Source organism: Equus asinus, chromosome 1 (genome assembly GCF_041296235.1).
Source record: "Equus asinus isolate D_3611 breed Donkey chromosome 1, EquAss-T2T_v2, whole genome shotgun sequence".
Classification (NCBI taxonomy): Eukaryota; Metazoa; Chordata; class Mammalia; order Perissodactyla; family Equidae; genus Equus; species Equus asinus.
In genome coordinates, this window is record NC_091790.1 from 140688087 (window position 1) to 140706588 (window position 18502).

The 18502-nt window shown below is 34.6% G+C and overlaps 1 protein-coding gene across 3 annotated transcripts in view; it reads left to right on the forward strand.

Annotated features, from left to right (window-relative positions):
* The window catches only part of C1GALT1 (core 1 synthase, glycoprotein-N-acetylgalactosamine 3-beta-galactosyltransferase 1), a 33414-nt gene extending 18298 nt beyond the window's left edge, over positions 1-15116 (forward strand). For all 3 annotated transcript variants that reach the window (XM_070508928.1, XM_044766800.2, XM_044766804.2), the window contains 2 exons: positions 3086-3753; positions 10170-15116. In XM_070508928.1, the coding sequence (XP_070365029.1) occupies positions 3086-3753; positions 10170-10385 (884 nt within the window). In that variant the 3' untranslated portion in view covers positions 10386-15116. The remainder of the gene's footprint in view (positions 1-3085; positions 3754-10169) is intronic.
* The last annotated feature ends 3386 nt before the right edge of the window (positions 15117-18502 follow it).

The window sequence follows — 18502 nt, forward strand, 5'->3', positions numbered from 1 at the left end:
AAGAGGTGTATATAAATCTCAATTTGTATTTTTATCAGTAGGTAATATAACTAATAGTTTCTCCTTTTGAGAGGAATAAAGAACTGGGGAATAGAAAACTAGGAATGTGTTATAGTGACTTCATTTTCTTCTGGCTTCTTATCTCTAACCACATTTTCTTGATTTAGTCCTCTATGTGCCCCTTAAATGCTGGTTTTCTCCAAGTTTCTGTCCTTTGGCTCTTTCGTTGCCTGTGTGATATCATCAACCCCCATAATTTTAATTTCTATCTAGTCCTTACTGTCTTTATCTTCAGCCCAGTTCCAGACACTATGAGAAGACGTTAACACAATTCAAACGTCTCTGCAAATTGTGGTTTATTTGACAGAAAAGAGTACAAACGGCTTGAAAGCAGTTGGGATTGTGGGATGCAGAGGATCCCCCATTAAGAGTTGTTTCTCATCTTTTGGGAGTAAATTACTTCTTCCTTCCCTCTCAAGCAGAGGTCGAGGGGCAAGATGTCAAATTCTGGTTGAGTTTTATGAACTAGCAAGCACATGCATACTGTTAGAAATTATGTCATGTTATGTGAATGTTTGTATAACAGTGATTCAGCTCTGAGCAGGTGCTCTGTATTCTTATCGTAGAGCAGTTTGATCACTGTGCACTTGCTCTGTAGCATCACTTCAGGTCTTCAGATGATCAGTTGGAGCTAGGCTTCTGTATATCTGTTAGGTACCTTCTTGTCCTGCTCCACGGCCCACGAAATGTAGGATATGCTAAAAGTCTATCTATTCATATCAGACTTAACCGTGTCTAAATCAAACTCCTTTTCTTTTCCTTTCTGCTCCTAAAACTTGCTTTTCTTCTTATATTCTTTATTTTATGCGGTTCATTACCATCTGCCTAAGTCAGAAACTGTGAAGTCATGGTAGATGTTTTCCTTTGCTTACCAATCAGTCCCATTTGTCACTAAATTCTAACAATTCTGCTTCTTTACCATTTTTCAGATTTTTTCTCTCAATCCATAGTGCCTTTTCCTTCAGTTGTACTCATGTACCTGCATTCATCCAAACTTCACCATGCCTGTTGTCCTTTCTTCTAGTGCCTACTCATTTACAGACCTTTCTTCTGCATCATCTCTTATTTTTCCTAGTCTTACTTTATCTCCCCTTCTCTGTTCTACCCAAGTTCCCATTCCACTGCTCTGTAGGATTTATCAGCTACTGCTTTCTTTTTCCTTAGCACATTGAACCTTTTGTACATACCTCTATTATAACATCTCTTAGTATGTGGCAACTACTGATTGCATGCCAAGCTCCCTTACTAGACTGTGAATGCTTCTGTGGTAGGACGTGTATCTTATTCATCTTTTCATCTTTTGTACCAATACATGCCTATACAAAATAATTAATGAGTGAATAATTGAAAGAATGAGAATATCTACCAGACCCAGAAGTGGGGAGAAAGTTGTCTTGCTTTAAGTGAAACATATTGGGGATTCCTGCATCCATCATTTTCCCTATCTATCCAGGATTTGGTGTATCCATATAGCTAGGAGATTGGGCTCTTCAAGTATATGAACCATGAATGCTCTCTGACTGAAAATAGGGTCATTTTTGTCTGTTTTGAGATTGTGCATTCTTGATAATCAGAGGGGCATGAGAATATTTTTATGCCCTGCCCAACCTTGTCTTCTATTCCTTCTCAATCAATTAACTATAAACTTATGCCTACAGATGTTAATTTTTCACAGGACTGAGGTTTTGTACCTCACTGGTTGACCTTAACTTTAGAGATATGTTTCCTCAGGATTCTGCCTTGAGCATCACTACACAGAGCATGGTTTTGCAGATTCATGCTGCTCCATAACTAAATAAGTATTGAAACTGAGATTAAACAGAAACTTTTATGGTAATTTGACAGAGTAATTTCATCTAAATCTAAAAATAAAACTGATTGGGGCTCATATTTTATGTTTCTTTTTTAAATTTTATTTTTCTAGTAAGTGATCTTTAGCATATTTACAAAAGTTTAGGTCTCTAACTATTGAAAGTAAAACTTGGTCCTTCACCAAGCACTGACGTAGAATCTTAGAGTTGGACTCTTCCTCTAGACCAGTGGTGCTCCAAATGTCCTAGCCAGACAGCGTGTGAATTGTTTGTTACCTATCTGCACCCAGATAAGTAGCTTGTACCAGGATGTAAGTCAGTTAATGAAGCCCACTGCTTAGTTAAGTGGACTTTTTTGGGGGATAGCAAGACTTCCTCGATGAAAAAGCAGCATGTTGCTTTATATTCTAGTATAAATTCCGTATTTCTTTGCAAACCAGTACTTTAAAACAAACAGTGCTCCGGACCATCTTGGAAATACTACTTCTCCCTGTTCTTCTATTCTGCTTCTAACTGGTGGATTTGCATTATGGAGTGAAGTATATTACTATCAGAAGTGGTCTCAACTCTACATTAATTCTTCTTTGAACTGGGGTCATGAAAGCCTTTTTAAAGCCACCTCAGCGTGCTTGTAAAAATTCATTAACAGTGGACTCTTGTGACTTTCAAAATGAATCACCTTGCTTCAGCAGCATGTCTTTGCTGCCCTTCAGAAGTTTATTCAGAGCAGTGGGAAATTCCTGTCAATGTTCTGTTAAGAAACACGTGAAACTTTCTTTGTAGAATGAAGTGAAAAGCAGAGACTGTGTAAGGCATTGCTTAGTTTCCTTATGAATCACCAGGAGAACTTGTTAAAATGCAGATTCTGATTCAGTTGGTTTGGAGTAGGGCCTAACATGCTCCATTTCTAACAGGCTCCCAGGTGATGCTGATGCTGTTTGGTAAATGAACCACAGTTTGAATAGTAAGAATTTAAGTCTTAGTGACAACTCTTGTTAGCTCCTGGACAAGATTGACATGAAACCAATCAATCAGAATGTCAATTCATGTTAGGTTGAGTTTTGCTTTCTTTCAGCTAAATCACTAATTATAGCGAGGTGAATAGAAGTGGGGGGGGGAGTCTTTGAAATTGTTTAAGAAAATGTCTTTTCAATATGATTTATTTGGATTTTACATCTATGTGAATATAACTTTAAAAAATTTTTCTTTAATAGATGAGAACACAGACATCGCTGAAAGCCTCTATCAAAAGGTTAAAATTCTTTGCTGGGTTATGACAGGGCCTCAAAATCTAGAGAAAAAGGCCAAACATGTCAAAGCTACATGGGCCCAGCATTGTAATAAAGTGTTGTTTATGAGTTCAGAAGAAAATAAAGACTTCCCTACTATAGGATTAAAAACCAGAGAAGGCAGAGACCAACTATACTGGAAAACAATTAAAGCTTTTCAGTATGTTCATGATCATTATTTAGAAGATGCTGATTGGTTTATGAAAGCAGATGATGATACATATGTTATACTAGACAATTTGAGATGGCTTCTCTCAAAGTACAGCCCTGAAGAACCCATTTACTTTGGGAGAAGATTTAAGCCCTATGTAAAGCAGGGCTACATGAGTGGAGGAGCAGGATATGTACTGAGCAAAGAAGCCTTGAAGAGATTTGTTGATGCATTTAAGACAGAAAAATGTACACATAGCTCCTCCATTGAAGATTTAGCACTGGGGAGATGCATGGAAATTATAAATGTAGAAGCAGGAGATTCCAGAGATACCACTGGAAAAGAAACTTTTCATCCCTTTGTACCAGAACATCACTTAATCAAGGGTTATCTACCTAGAACCTTTTGGTACTGGAATTATAACTATTATCCTCCTGTAGAGGTAAGTTCAGAAATTTTATTACTTTATAAATACTTTGACTTTTGTTTACTTTTTTAAAAAAAAAACCTGGCTAATGTGTGTTTCTTTAGTACCAATAACTAAGAATCTCCCTTTGTATTTTTATATAGAGTGGCAGTTTAACAAAGTAGATGACAATAGGAGTGTCAGCAATAGTCATTCAACAAATAATGATACTACTGTATGCTAGACACTGAGAATATAGCATAAATATGGCCAAGTTCCAGTTCTCATGAACCTTATGTTCTGGATGAGGAGACATAACAATAAACAGGCAGACTAGTCCAGAAATTATGTGATTTTAGTTAGTAGTAAGTGTCCTGAAGAAAAATGAAGCCAGGTAAGGGGATGGAGGGTGACCCAGAGTGGACCAGGGTACTCTAGTTTGGGTGATTAAGGAAGGCCTCTCTAAGGAGGCACTTTTGAACAGAAACCTGAGTGACAATGGAGAGCAGGCTGTGTGAAGTCTGGATAAAGAGACTTCTAGTCTTCAGGAACAATGCATGAAAAGACTTTGAGGTTCGGAAAGACCTACATTCAAATCCTGCTCTTTCACTTAATAATTGAATGACTCTGGATGGACAGAATTTGCCCAACTTCTGAGCCTCAGTTCCCCTGTTTGTAAAATAAACCTGATCTCCCTGTCTCATTCAGTTGTTGTAATTACAGTTTAGTATAGTGCCTATCACACAGTAAGCACTTAAGAAGCCTTAGCTCTCATTTTACACCTTAGCTGACAATCCTGAGAATTTTATCTAAAGTACACTATTTTATTAAATATTTCAGATGTACAGACAAATATTTGATAAGAATATACTATCTTATACCTACCAACCAGCTTTACCAAGTATTAACTTTGCCACATTTGCTTCAGCTCTTTTTAAAGAAAAAGACATAGATAATTGAGACCTGTGTACCCTCCCCAACCCAGTTCTCTTGCCTCCTTGTTCAGAGTTAGCCACTATCAGGAATTTAGTGTTTATCATTTACCATGCATGTTTTTATATTTTTGCCTACATGTTTGTGTATCTATAAATAGTATATAAATAATATATTATTTTTCAAGTTTTTAAATAAGTGGAATTTTACCATATGTATCCTTGTACAATTTACCTTTTTCAGACATTAAAATTTATTGACGTTAATTTATGTATCTGTCTCATTAATTTAGACTGCTTTGTAATAATCTAATGTATGAATAAACTATAATTTATCTATTCTTCTGCTGATATACATTTAGTAGGTTGTTGCCAAGTTTTTCACTATTTTAAGCATTGCAGCAATGAATGGCTAAAGGAGACCAGGAATCACGAAACCTAGCTTTTAGACTCAGTTCTTTTATTGATTAATAATACCTTTAGGCAAGTCACTAGTACTCTATGCCTTCTTTTCTCTCACACGAAGATACAAGTAAGGCACTTCGTGCTGCTATTCTCTTCTTTACAAGCCAGTGTTTTCAAATCATCATCTAGAACAGTGGTTCTCAACTAGGGGCAGTTTTGTCTCCTAAGGGACTTTTGGCAAAGTCTGGAGACAGAGTTGGTTGTTACAACTGGGAGGTTGCTTCTGGCGTCTAGTGGGTAGAAACCCATTAGAAACGCACTAGATGCTAAACATTCTACAAGTCAAAGGACAGCCCCCCACAACAAAGAATTATCCAGCTCAAAATATTGGTAGCGCTGAGGTTAAGAACTCTGGACCTAAAACATCTGGCCCGAGCTTTAGGCAATCCGCTTTAAAAAGAAACTTTGAAACAAATCACAACTACTTCTGCTGTTAACGACTAGTGTGTTCTTGGTACTTACACAAACACGATAACTAATCCTTACAGTAATTCTCCATTTAATAGGTGACAAAACTGAGGCTCAGCAAAGTCAGGTAACTTGCCTATCCTGATAAGCAGTGTAGGCAGTATTGCAAACTACTCTGATTCTAAAAGCTCTTGTTACTTCCATCATGAGCTCTCCTCTACAATTAATGGGCAATATGCCCCAAAAAGGGAGTTAGGAGGATATATTAGAATCAATATTCTGTTGTTGGAATAGAATTCCACTTAAATAAGAAAACATTTTCAAGTTCAGCTCTATGTAATTAAGCTGTTTGAAACCTTATGCTAACATTTTATTGTTATTGTAGATGCAACAGTTTCCTAGACTATAAAGCAAGCATATTCCCAAGTCTGCCTTTTGATACTCTATTTCTGCTTTTTTTTCAGTGAGGTACTACTTTGAATGCCTTTTTTCCCCCTCCCCAAAGCCTCCCAGTACATAGTTGTATATCCTAGTTGTAGATCATTCTAATTCTTCTATGTGGGATGCCACCACAGCCTGGCGGTGTGTAGGTCTGCGCCCAGGATCTGAACCAGCGAACCCTGGGCTGCCAAAGTGGAGCACACAATCTTAACCACTCAGCCCCGGGGCCAGTACCATTGAATGCTTTTTTAATGTAAACTTTTTTTAGTATATTGTGACCCTTCCAAGGTTACTTGAGCTCTTCCCTTCCTAATTCTGCACCCCTTCCCATATAAAAATATATCCAAACTCAAGAACGTTACAAATGCATATAGCAAATACGCCTAAATGCATATCAGATTTTACTAAGGGTATCTGATACCAGGTACACATACAATAATAGCAAAGGGACATGATATTTGTCATTATTTTGTAACCAGTAAAATATCCTTTCTCTTTAAGAGTACTGCCCACAAATCTGCAAATAGGGTATAGCTAACAATATGCTTTATATGAACAAAATAAATACTTCTATAGTGCATCTTTTATTTAAATTCTAGTGGTTTTTAAAATGGATGGCAAAATTTATGTTCTTTCTATAAAGTCTATTCAGTTATATTGAAAACTCTCAAATAGACTTGGAAGTCCCAAATTGACCCAACCTTCTAATGTTCCCTCTTCTCTTTCAGAAAGTTCTATGTAAACCCAATGTGAAGTCAAACTTCTATTATTACTTACCCATCGTTTAATAAATTTTCTTCTCCCTAAGTGAGTTACTATTTTCCAAGCCATCCTAAATTTCATAAATACACTTTTTTTCTGTAGTAATCACTAGAAATAATAGTGTAGAAAAATTTTATCTAGAGCGTCAGGGTGTGAGATATTCTAGTTGATCAAAGAATTATGTTCTCCAACTGGGTGTTCAGAACTTACTCTTCATATAGTTCTCTTCTCACACCACCTTCTTTCTTCACTAGAAGTGAATCTATTCCCTAAGAATAAAGTCTAACCAAAGAATTTGCAATCAGTCTTAATACAGTGGATTTAAAATAGATGTGTAAATCTATTAATATAAATTTATATATAAATATATACATAAATATAAATCATATATATCTATCCCTCTACATGTGAAATTGCCTTTTCATAGGTCAGACATGATCAAATATTATTTATTCTCTTAGTTCTTTGGTTTCATTAACTCTAATCCATCTGAAACTTACTGGTATATGGTTAAGGTAGAGAGCTCCTGGTTTTTCCAAATTTTTAACTAATTATTCCAGTACCATTTTGGACTGAGTCTCACTTTCGTTACTGATTTAAAATACTTCCTTTATCATACACTATAGCATTACTTGTAGTAGGATCAGTATCTGAAATTTCAGTTCTGTTCCCTTCTATTTGGTTTTGGCTTAACACCATATTGTTTTGAACCTTGTAGCTACAAAATTTTTAAGTTAATAATCTAAGAGTGTATATTACTCTCCTTTATTTTTCTCTCTTTTTTTCTTTCAAAATGTTTTGGCAACTCTCATGTCTTTATCCTGTGTATAAATTTATTAATTGAGGGACAATGGACATCTTTGCCCAGGATTTTTTAGGTCCCTTAGTAAAGTTTTACAATTTTCTTCAGATTTCTATTTCTTCTTAAGCATCTCCCTAGGTATTTAATGTTGTTGTTACTATTCTACCTGGGTTCATTCTTAAAACTTTTTAACTGGAATATAGGAAAACTGTTCTTTCATTTTGTTTTTGTGCTTGTTTTGGTGAGGAAGATTGGCCCTGAGCTAACATCTGTTGCCAGTCTTCCTCTTTTGCTTGAGGAAGATTGTCGCCAAGCTAACATCTGTGTCAGTCTCCCTCCATTTTGTATTTGGGATGCCACCATAGCATGGCCTGATGAGCAGTGTGTAGGGCCATGCCTGGACCCAAACCCGTAAACCCCGGGCCGTTGAAACGGGGCACACGTACTTCACCACCACACCACCAGGCCAGCCCCAGAAAGCCGGTTTTTTTTAAAAGGATCTTTAAAATCTGACTGTGTTCTTGGATTCTTTATTTCTGATAATTTTTCATGTGAGTCTCTTGAGTTTTTGGTGTATCCGTAATCATATGCAAAGAACTACTTTGTTTCTAACACTTATAGCTGTTTTATTATCTTTTATTGCTTATAATGCTTAATAATAATAGTATCCTAGCCATCCAGTAAAAAAAGCAATAGCGTAATAGAGTGTAACATAATTAAGGCAGTAAATCTTATTAAAAATATTATTGCAATATTTCAATTGCATAAAATTGCTTCCAGAGAGGGTCAGCAATTTAAAGTTAACTGCCATTGTTCTAGTCTTTTAGTTTAATGTACACTAGCCAGTATAGTAGCCACTAACCACATGACTGTTGAACACTGGAAATATGGCTAGTCCAAATTGGCATGTGCTGTAAGTATAAAATTCACACCTGATTTAAGGACTTAACACAAATAAATTATTAATAATTTTTATTCTTATTTATTTATTTAAAAAAAATTTTGTATATGTGAGGAAGATTTGCCCTGAGCTAACATCTGTGTCAGTCTTCCTCTACTTTGTATGTGGGATGCCTCCACGGCGTGGCTGATGAGTGGAGTAGGTCCACACCTGCAAACCCAGGCTGCCAAAGCAGAGCCCGCAGAACTTTAACTATTCGGCCATGGGGCCAGCCCCATTATTAATAATTTTTTATTGATTGCATATTGAAAAATAATATGGATTTATTCAGTTAAATAAAATATCTTCAAATTAATTTCACTTATTTCTTTTTACTTTTAAATGTGGCTACTAGACAATTTTAAACTCTGTTATGTGGCTCACGTATATCTATTAGACAAAGCTGATTTAGATAATCACAAGTTGACTTATCTGTTTACTTTTCATATTTGTTTCTATTTTTGTATTCCCTAAAGGTGTAAAAAGTAGGCACCAGATAATTTTCCAGTGCCTCTGTAGTTATCCAGGAATCCCACATATCCAGTGTTTGTTTCAAAGTTCAGAGAGAAGGCCAGAGAAATTACAATGGACAATTTCTTGATAATTTTTACTGCATTGTAACCTATATACTTCCAAACATGAATTATTAAATGTTCAATTTAATAGGTCAGTATTAATCTTCTCTGGGAACTTGCATGGTTATCTTTCTCCTTAGGTCCTTGCAAAGACATTAGAATACAGTCTGAAGTTTTGTTGGAGTCACCTGGGTGCAGCATTCTCCAGATACCAATTCTGACCCCAAAATGACCTTGTGACTGTTTAATTCTAGGACCAGTTCTTTTTTTTCTGTTTTCTTTATTTTCTTTTTCGTTCCTGATAGTTTCTTGTGTTTTTGTTGTTCTTTGTGTTTTGTTTAAACCTGTTCTCATACCAACTCTGTTAGGAATCTATGAGAATTATATAACTGAACAAAGGTTTAACTCTGACCTACTTTCTGAGGGCCACCTGAATGTCATTATTCTGTCAATAATAGCTAACATTTATTGAGCATTTACTATAAGCAGAGCGTGGTCTCAGGCATTTTATACAAATTGTCTCCTTTAAGTAACCATCTTTTGCAGATGGGGAAATTGAACCTTATAGAAATTAAGTAACCTGTCCAAGGTCATACACTAGTAGGCAAAATTTAGATTCAAGCCCAGGACTCAGCACTTCTCTTAAATAATACTGTTTGGGTTGATGTGTAGATGAAGTATTGTGTTGCAGGCACATAATGGGCAAGGGTTTGTAGTCACTGAATAATCCAAAGGTTTCTTTCTGAGGCTGAGCCAAGCAAAAATTTATAGTGAGAAAATTATGAAAATAAAGCAAAACTTGAAGAAATAGAGCTTTATCCTTTGTATAACTGCCCCTTTCCTTTGAAGAAGTCTCAAGATTTTTTCTGTTAAAACACTATAGAGTATAAGAGAATATTATCTCAGTTAAAAATACTTTCGCAAATTCATGCTTGGTTTTAAATCATTTGGAACTCCAGAAACTCTTGATTTCTTCCACAGGTCTAAAAAGTAAATGCCTCTGCTTTACCTTGCCAGCTTTAATGCTTGGATTCTCTTAAAATTGGTATTTCCTTTATCAGTATGTGAATATTGTATGTTGACAATGTGCTGTTTATTAATAATGCGTATTTCCACTACTTTTTTAGGGTCCTGGTTGCTGTTCTGATCTTGCAGTTTCTTTTCACTATGTTGATCCTACAACTATGTATGAGTTAGAATACCTCGTTTATCATCTTCGTCCATATGGTTATTTATACAGATATCAACCTGCCTTACCTAAAAATATACTAAAGGAAATAAGTCAAAAATACAAAAGTGAAGATCCAAAAGTGAAGTTGGAAAGCCTTGAAAGAAAAACATAAATGAACAGAGGTAAAATGTCTAGCACTGCACTGAAGAACTTCTGCATTTCTGATACAGAACACTGGAATCTCAGTGAGGAATTCTTTCCAAGTGAACATTCCATATTAGAAATCTTTCATATGAATGACTGTAAACTGAAGCTTTAAGTGAGCTGTGAAGTCTGTTAAAATGTGTTTTGATACAGTAATATATATGTGAAAAATTTGTGTTTTTAAAATGGTGGCCAGGCAGAAGGACTAGAAAAGAGATTTGTTACCTGTTCCTGACCACATGTATTATTTTCACTGACAACCTAAAACAGTTAAATTTGCTGAAACTACACTGCACCGTGTTAGTAACACCCACATGATGCTAAATAGATCTGCCTTAAAGAAAATTTTAGAGGAAATACTGTTGCTCAGTGTTGTTCATAAACTCAAGACATGAGTTTATATTTCCAGTATGATATCTCCCCCCGACACACACATGCAGTTTTTGTCTAATGAAAATTTAGCTGTGGCTATTCGTAATTGGCAGCATTTCTTCCAGAAGAAGATAGAATAAGAATGGCACTTGTCCTAAAGTGCATTAATAAAACCACATTTTGAAATTATCCTGGGCCTTGACTGTATTATATACTTGTTCTAATTAGTAATTAATCTTGTACTGAGTCCCTGTTGTCTCTTTTCTAAATATGTTTAACCATTCTTGAATACCATTCTCAACTATTAGTATTTATTTACTCAAAGCATTAATAGCATTCTGTAAACATGCATTTTTAAGTATTTTGTTCCCAAATTTACCCATAATAAATAGTAAATTTAATGCTATTTGGGGATGCTTTTCTTGTATCAGTGCCACTCTCAGGAATTACTAAGTGACATTTTTAATTGTTTAAAACTCTTTCCAACTACATAGTTATAGTTTCTTTTATTCTCATCCTGTTGAGAGATGAGAATTTGTGCCTTTCATAACTTGTTTGAAGCAGAGCTTTGAAATTCATTTTTAGGATCTGAGGTGGCTATTAGTTAAACTGGCAAAATAATTTGAATACAAGATTTTGATCAGAGTTAATTAAAAATATTAGAAAATGCAGAGTGCTTAAACAAACTCAATATGTCAGATATTAAAAGATATTGAAATAATTTATAAAGAGCCTGAATTTTGATGCTGATGTAGTATTTGGGGATGATTGTCTTGCCAGTGGATAATTCTAACAGAGCAGAGTACCTATTCAAGACTGTCATCAAAAACACATTCATAAATGATTTGTTCTACTAGTGACCCTCTATTTAAAGAATTTCTGAAAGGAAGGAAAATTTTAAATTTTTTGTTGTCTTTAGCAATATTGTTTGACTGTATTGTAACAAAACATTTTACAGACTTTGAATAAGATTATCTTAAATGTTACAAATTTCTCTTATGTTTATAGTTATGCTAATTTTACATGGTTGTCATGCCATTGACTCTGCTGCTTAGCTAAATAGTTTATATTTATTGTGCCAAAACATGTCAAAACCATGACCTCTTTGGATGGTGTATTTGAAAGAATATTCATCTTAGTGGCTAATTATGGACTATGCTGTCTACATAGTGAAAGCTCACACCAGTTTTTATCTATTAAATTGTTTTTTGTTTTCACAATGATATTATCTGCCAAAATTTCAAGGCATTCATTCTATTCTTTGAACAACTGTTCACCTTGCTGTGGATATGAATTTATTTGCAGTCCACATATGCAACTTTTTCATACTATAAGTATAAATGGTTTATCGTAAACATCCAAAAAACCTTAAAATTCACTCATAGGAAATTAACATTGTGATGAATCCTGGTGTCTGGAGTCAGACTACTTGGGTTTAAATTCTTGCTCCATCACTTACTAGTTTTGTAACCTTGACCAATTTACTTAATTTCTCTGTGCCTCAATTTCCTCATCTGTAAATTAGGGACAATAATACTACCTACCTCACAGGATTTTTTTGAGGATTAAATGAGTGAATATTTGTATGACTTTTAAGACAGTGTCTGGCCCAGAGTATGTAACAATTAGTATAAGATTTTATTATTATTCTGTTACCTCAGAGTGTAAATATTTGTTTTAAATGAATGAAAGATCTGCTTTAATCAAATCAGATGTTGAAGGAAATAGTTCATACATTTCTTATAATGAATAATAGCTAGTTTTTGTCTGATGCCTACTGTATGCCAGATGCTGTGCTTAGGGACTCTATGTACATTAGTGTTAATCCTCACAAATTGGGTGTTATTCCCATATTATGGATCAGAAAACTGAGGCTTAGAGACTATTAAAGTAACTTTTCTACTGTCACAATGCTGGTAAGTAACAGAGCTAGGATTTATGCTCAAGTCCTGCGTGTCCTCTGTACCATGTCAAGCCTTGAGGTTAGTCACTTAGCATTATTTCTGTTTTTACTTATTGACATGTGACATCTGATACATTGGCCAGTAATAGTCAAATCAACCAGCCAAATTGTCATAGTGGTTCACAAATTTTGTTCTTATACTCCTGCCTGGAGCTTGTTAAAATGGAGATTTCAAGATCCCAATTCCAGAAATTCTAATTCTAGCATGGATCCCAGGAATATATGTTCTTATCAGGTATCCCTGGGCAGTGCTTCTTAAAGTATAGTCCCAGCCAGCAATATCAGCATCACCTAGGAACTTGTTGAACTGCAACCTCTCCTGCCCTCCCAACCCCTGCCACCGGGCCTACTAAATCAGAAGCTCTAGGGGTGGAGGGTAGCAGTTATGTTTAAACAAGTCCTTCAGTCCTGTTCATGCTAGTTTGAGAACCATTGTCCTAAGACCTAGATGATTCTGATGGCAAATGATCCTTGAAACACGCTGACAATTACTGCCCCAGAAGTAAAATGTCTTTCAAAGATTTAGATAAAGCATGTTTTAAATCAGCGTGGTTCAAGATCACACTGCATTAAATGTGAAAGACTTTAAAGATACTTTAAAGGATCAGTGCATCATTCATTTTGGCAAAATTCGTTAGCTTCTTCAGAGTGACTAACATGAGGACCCACAGTAAAATCTGTAATTCTCCAAGGTTAGTAGTTTCACATTGGGGCAGGAAGGGTTCATTAAGTACTAGTAAGTACATACTAATTCATTAAAAGCATAGCTAAATAAGTGTCATCAAAAATGTTCACAATTGTTAGTAAAAAATTTAAGTAGAGGTAGCAAAAAACTATTATATAATATGCAGAATGTTATTCTGCTAGTTGATATTATCAAAATTTCATCACTTTCAAGAATCAGTTGATTGTCTTATATGTCCTAATAAAGCAAAAAATTCTCCAAGTATTTGATAGAGCACATAAAACCAATTTTCGTGGTCATAATGACTTATCATCTTTTAAATTAAGATCTTTATCATTTGGATAAGTGATTTTATTGTGGTCTCAAAACATAAGACTTTTGTTATCTTATGTTTTCTGATCACAGTACACTGGTATTTTCAAATAGAAAGGTCACAGATGATACAAAGCAGAGTTTTGTTCCAGAGTTACACTTATTTGTTTTCAAATACCTTAAATTTTAGAGGAGTTTTTGTTTCTGTAAGAAGATTCTAAAATAAATTACTAGTTTTTTATATTTTTTGAAATATGGTAAAATTAGATTTGAGCATTAAATTTGCTTATAGTTATTGTCATAGTTGTTTCTTGAGTATTAATTTTTCAGTTACTTGAGCCTATTAAACTGTATTCCTACCAGATTGAGGCTTGAAAAATCCCTCACTTGATTGATTAGATCAAGTCCATCCTTTTATTTTTCATTTCAATTTTCAGTTCATTAGAGTATTCTTTGTATTTATTACCCTTCATTTCCTCTATAATTAATTTCCATTTTCTAACTACTTTTAATGCTGCCTTTACAAGGTTAATTTGGCTGTTATTAGTGATTAGAATTTGTATCACTTAGTGATAATGTTATACCTATTAACTTTAGGTTTCTCTATGAGATTGGCAGTAAAAATCTGTCCAATAATAATGCCTGCTGGCTCTCAGGATACTTGCCCTGCTTAAACATCTACAATTTTAAACTAATGCTAGATAGACTATTATTAAATGAAGTAAAGTTATTTGGATTCCACCACTTCCCTCCCTTCCCTTTTCTCAAAAACAAACAAAAAACTCAGTTGCCTCATTTCTCTACTTCTTTATATAGGCCTGACAGAAACATACTTAAGAAATCTGGGAGACAACCTGTGGTTTATTTTATGCTAAATGTAACTTCTATTGATTTTTTTTAAATGACTTATGTTTATATATTGAGTTGAAATAGAAATTTAATACAGATTAGAATAAGAAATTTTACAAATTCTCTTTAGAGAAAACACTCCAAAACTAGTTTAGAGTTAAATAGTACTCTATTTCAACTCCTTTACCTCTCTAGTTTTCAGTTTATATCAGTTAAGTTTAAATAACTTTGCAGGGCCCTGCAAATTAATAATCCATATAAAGTATATTATTAGAGGGAAACTAATCTTACTGCTAAGCAGTGTGTTATATTACACAGTGAATGTTTGTGTTTTGGAATTTTAAAATTATGTAAGATAATAGTATCATAAATGGTTTAAGAATGTCTGGTGACTTGCTTATTTTAAGTGATCACCAATAAGTCAGAAAAATGTATTTTTAAATGTTTTTTCAAGTGCCTTTGAACATTTTTAAACAATGGATTTAAGCAACCGCATAAAATAAATTACCATGTTTAAAGCTGTTTTATCTGATTATTTTTAACTGATGTAAAAGTTGCCAGAGAAACATTGTCTCTTATGGATAGTTTTGGGGTTATTTTACCAAAAATATTTTAAATTGTTTTCCGATCAAAGTTCTTTAGTTTGAATAGGCTTAAGTAGTTTTTACTACAGTGTATATTATTTTTCCTTAAAGCAATAAAATATCCCACCTCTAATTTTGAATAATCTACCTTAAAAAAATTAGAAACACCAACTCTGTAGGCCCTGTGTGTGTGTGTGTGTGTGTGTGTGTAGGTATGTGTATAGAGAGAGAGAGAAAGAGATACCTTTTCTATTTTTTAGTATATTTTGATTTATCATGTACACTGAGAAATTCATTTATTCAACTAATTTTTATTCAAATAATTTTGCCCTGCATGCTGCTACTAGAAATAGAGTGGTGAGCAAGACAAACAGGATTCCTGTTCTCATAGAGCCTTCATTCTACAGGTAGACAAAAAATAAGTTAATAGTTGAACAAGATATTTCAGAGAGTGGTGTTAGGAAAATAAAAGAGTGATATGATAGAGTGATTTTCTGGATGGGGTATCAAAGAAGTCCTCTGAGGAGGTAATAATTGAGCTGAGACCTGAATGACAGACATTTTATAAACTTCAAAAGTTATTTCTGTGAAGTTCTTCACTCCTCCTATGTGGAAAAAAAAGCAATGTGTTTCCACCTTTGCTTAATCATGCTTGGGCATATGTGAAGGCCACTGAAATGCAATCTAGAAGCCAAAAACTTGGAGTTTTTAAGCATATTTCACCCAGAGCTCAGGTCTATTGATATTAGGTCAGTCTAGGATATAAATAAAACTTGACGTACCTCTTCCTAAGCAAGTGACTACAAATGTTCATAAGGCCCCTGAGTCTAGCCTGTCTGCCTCAATTTTCAGTAACCTACTATCCAGTGTGTTCCTTATTAGTGTGTGTATACATATGTGTGTGTATACACATATTTATACACCGTCATTTGGATTAAGCAGCTTTAGAAAAGCTGAGGAGATAAAAACCACTTCATATTGCTTTGGTGGCAGACTTGTATGATTTAGCATATGCACATAGCCCCGTGTTTGCCAATTAGTTGTATTTAATTGTACTGCTAATTGATAAGTTATTAGAGAAGAGATTTATTTACATAAATACACACACGTTTACTACATATTTTAAGTTTTTCAAAGGAATAATTCTAGAAAGGATACAAGATTGTTGCTGAAATTATCTTCTTGCTAAAGGGAAAAGCTCTGCCTCAAACCTGTTTTTACATCAGCTCTAATAATGTTGACAATATACATTGTCCAAATAGAAATTCCATTAGTGTTTATTACTAAATGAACATTTAACAACTAAAGTTGATTTCAGCAACTTTGACGTTCTCCAGATAAATCTGTCAGTAATAGTAAAACATGGAAGTAAACTTTGTTTTGCCATGAGTTTGATTTGTTACTAATTAATGAATTTTAGTATTGCTGCCTAGAACTTTAACTACTGTAGTTCTTGAAACCATCTGTGTTGCATCAGTTCTTCTGCCAAAAGAACCACCAATTGTTTGTGCTAGTGTCTCTTGTATTTTGTTATTGATATTTCTTTTTTCCAGGACTAAAAATTTGTCTCGGCATTTATACTCTTTTTTCTTTTATATATTGCCTCTGTATAGGGCAGGTGAATACAGCTGATTACTTCTCAATAAGGAAATACTCATTGTCTCTTTATATGAGATTCAGTTCCAGCACCTGAGCTGTTTGGGTTTTCTAATGAATGCCTAGTGAAAGATTAACAGTACTTCTTCATTTGTAGAGCTGCTAGATGATGTGTCGTCATAGAACTAATTTGAGTGCAATATCTTAGTCTTAACAACTAATCAAGTTTTGTCAGTTTTGAATCTTTTTTCATAGAACTCACTCTAAACTGCATTATCTTTCCTCTTTCTACTCCTGTAACACTAGAATCATACTCCAGGTAGCATTTAGATTGAATTTCATTTTCCATTAATTTTGTTGTTAGATTATAGAGAAATGGTAGTAAAATCCAGAAAGTAGTTTGAAAGAGAATTAATGATTCACCTTTTCCTTTGGTTCCATACAAGGCTGTCTTCCTTGTATTTTTACTGTTTAATGGTGTGTGTGTGTGTGAGAGAGAGAGAGAGAAAGGGAGAGAGGAATAGAAATAGTTGGATTTTTAATAGTTGGATTTTTCTTTTATTAAAACTATGTCTTTTTCATGCTGATTGCATATTTATAAGTAATTTTATTCAATGAGGTGAAGGAACTATGTGCTTAGGATAATTGGTCATTGAAATGCTTTATTGTTATAAAAAGTAATTTTTACAAACCTGTTTGCCTGGTTGAATTTACCTTTACTTTTTGCCTTTGAATTTCTGCTTTTTGAACCTTCCCCTGTTCTTCTCTATCCTATATCTTTTCTTTTTTCCTTTCTTTTCTTCTCATTAGCAGCAATCCTTTAGTTTCTTAAGACTTTTTATTGCCCCATTTTTTACCAGCAGATGTGTTTTGAAGACTTTTTTTTAAAATTACATATCTCTTGTGAATTTCAGTTCCCTCTCACCAGCTGAAGAAAGTTTCCTAGAATTAACTAAAAGGAGAAGGATGAGATAGGACTCAGAGAATGCATGCCAGCACAATCCTAGAATTTTCTCTTCCTTGTGGAAATGTTTCCTTCTAGAACCTAAGCAAAAATATGGGTGTGTTTTTAAGTACTTAAAAACTAGTAAGAATTTGCCTTATTTTAACTTTAAATTGATGTCATCTTGTCTGGCAAAAGTAGTGCGTGAGGTTTTAAATGGCATTCATTGTGGCAGAGAGAGCTCTTAGGAATCGAATCACAAGCATTTTTTTACTGTATTTGAAACAGTGAGGCAGAGGATTCTCTTCTGGTTTGCTGTTGCCTCCTCGGACAGAACTGCTCCTCTGGGCACTGCCATCTTTTGCTGTGACTTCCTTCTCTCATCGTGTTTGGCCCTGGGGAAGGGACTTGTCCTCTCCCTTATTACCACAGCACAGCAGAAAGTAGACATTCCTGAATGTTTCAGAATAACAGAAGAAAAAAAGTCCAGAGAATATGAGAGCTGCCCAGACCCAGTGGGATCCTCTTGCCCGTCACTAAGCTGGCTTTTATTTGCTACCTCTTTCCGAGGCACCAGAGGTAGCTGAACCACCCCCACCAGAAGCAGTCCAGATAACCACCACATCTTTAGACTCTGAGCCAAATTGACATCTACCCTAAGAAAAATGAAGATGATCTCTCTTCTCCCCACTCTAAAGCTCTCAGTCCTCTCTTCCTGCTGGAGAACTGACCTCTCCCCCGGGAAACTAACAGTGAAAACATTTACTCTCTTCAGAGGAAA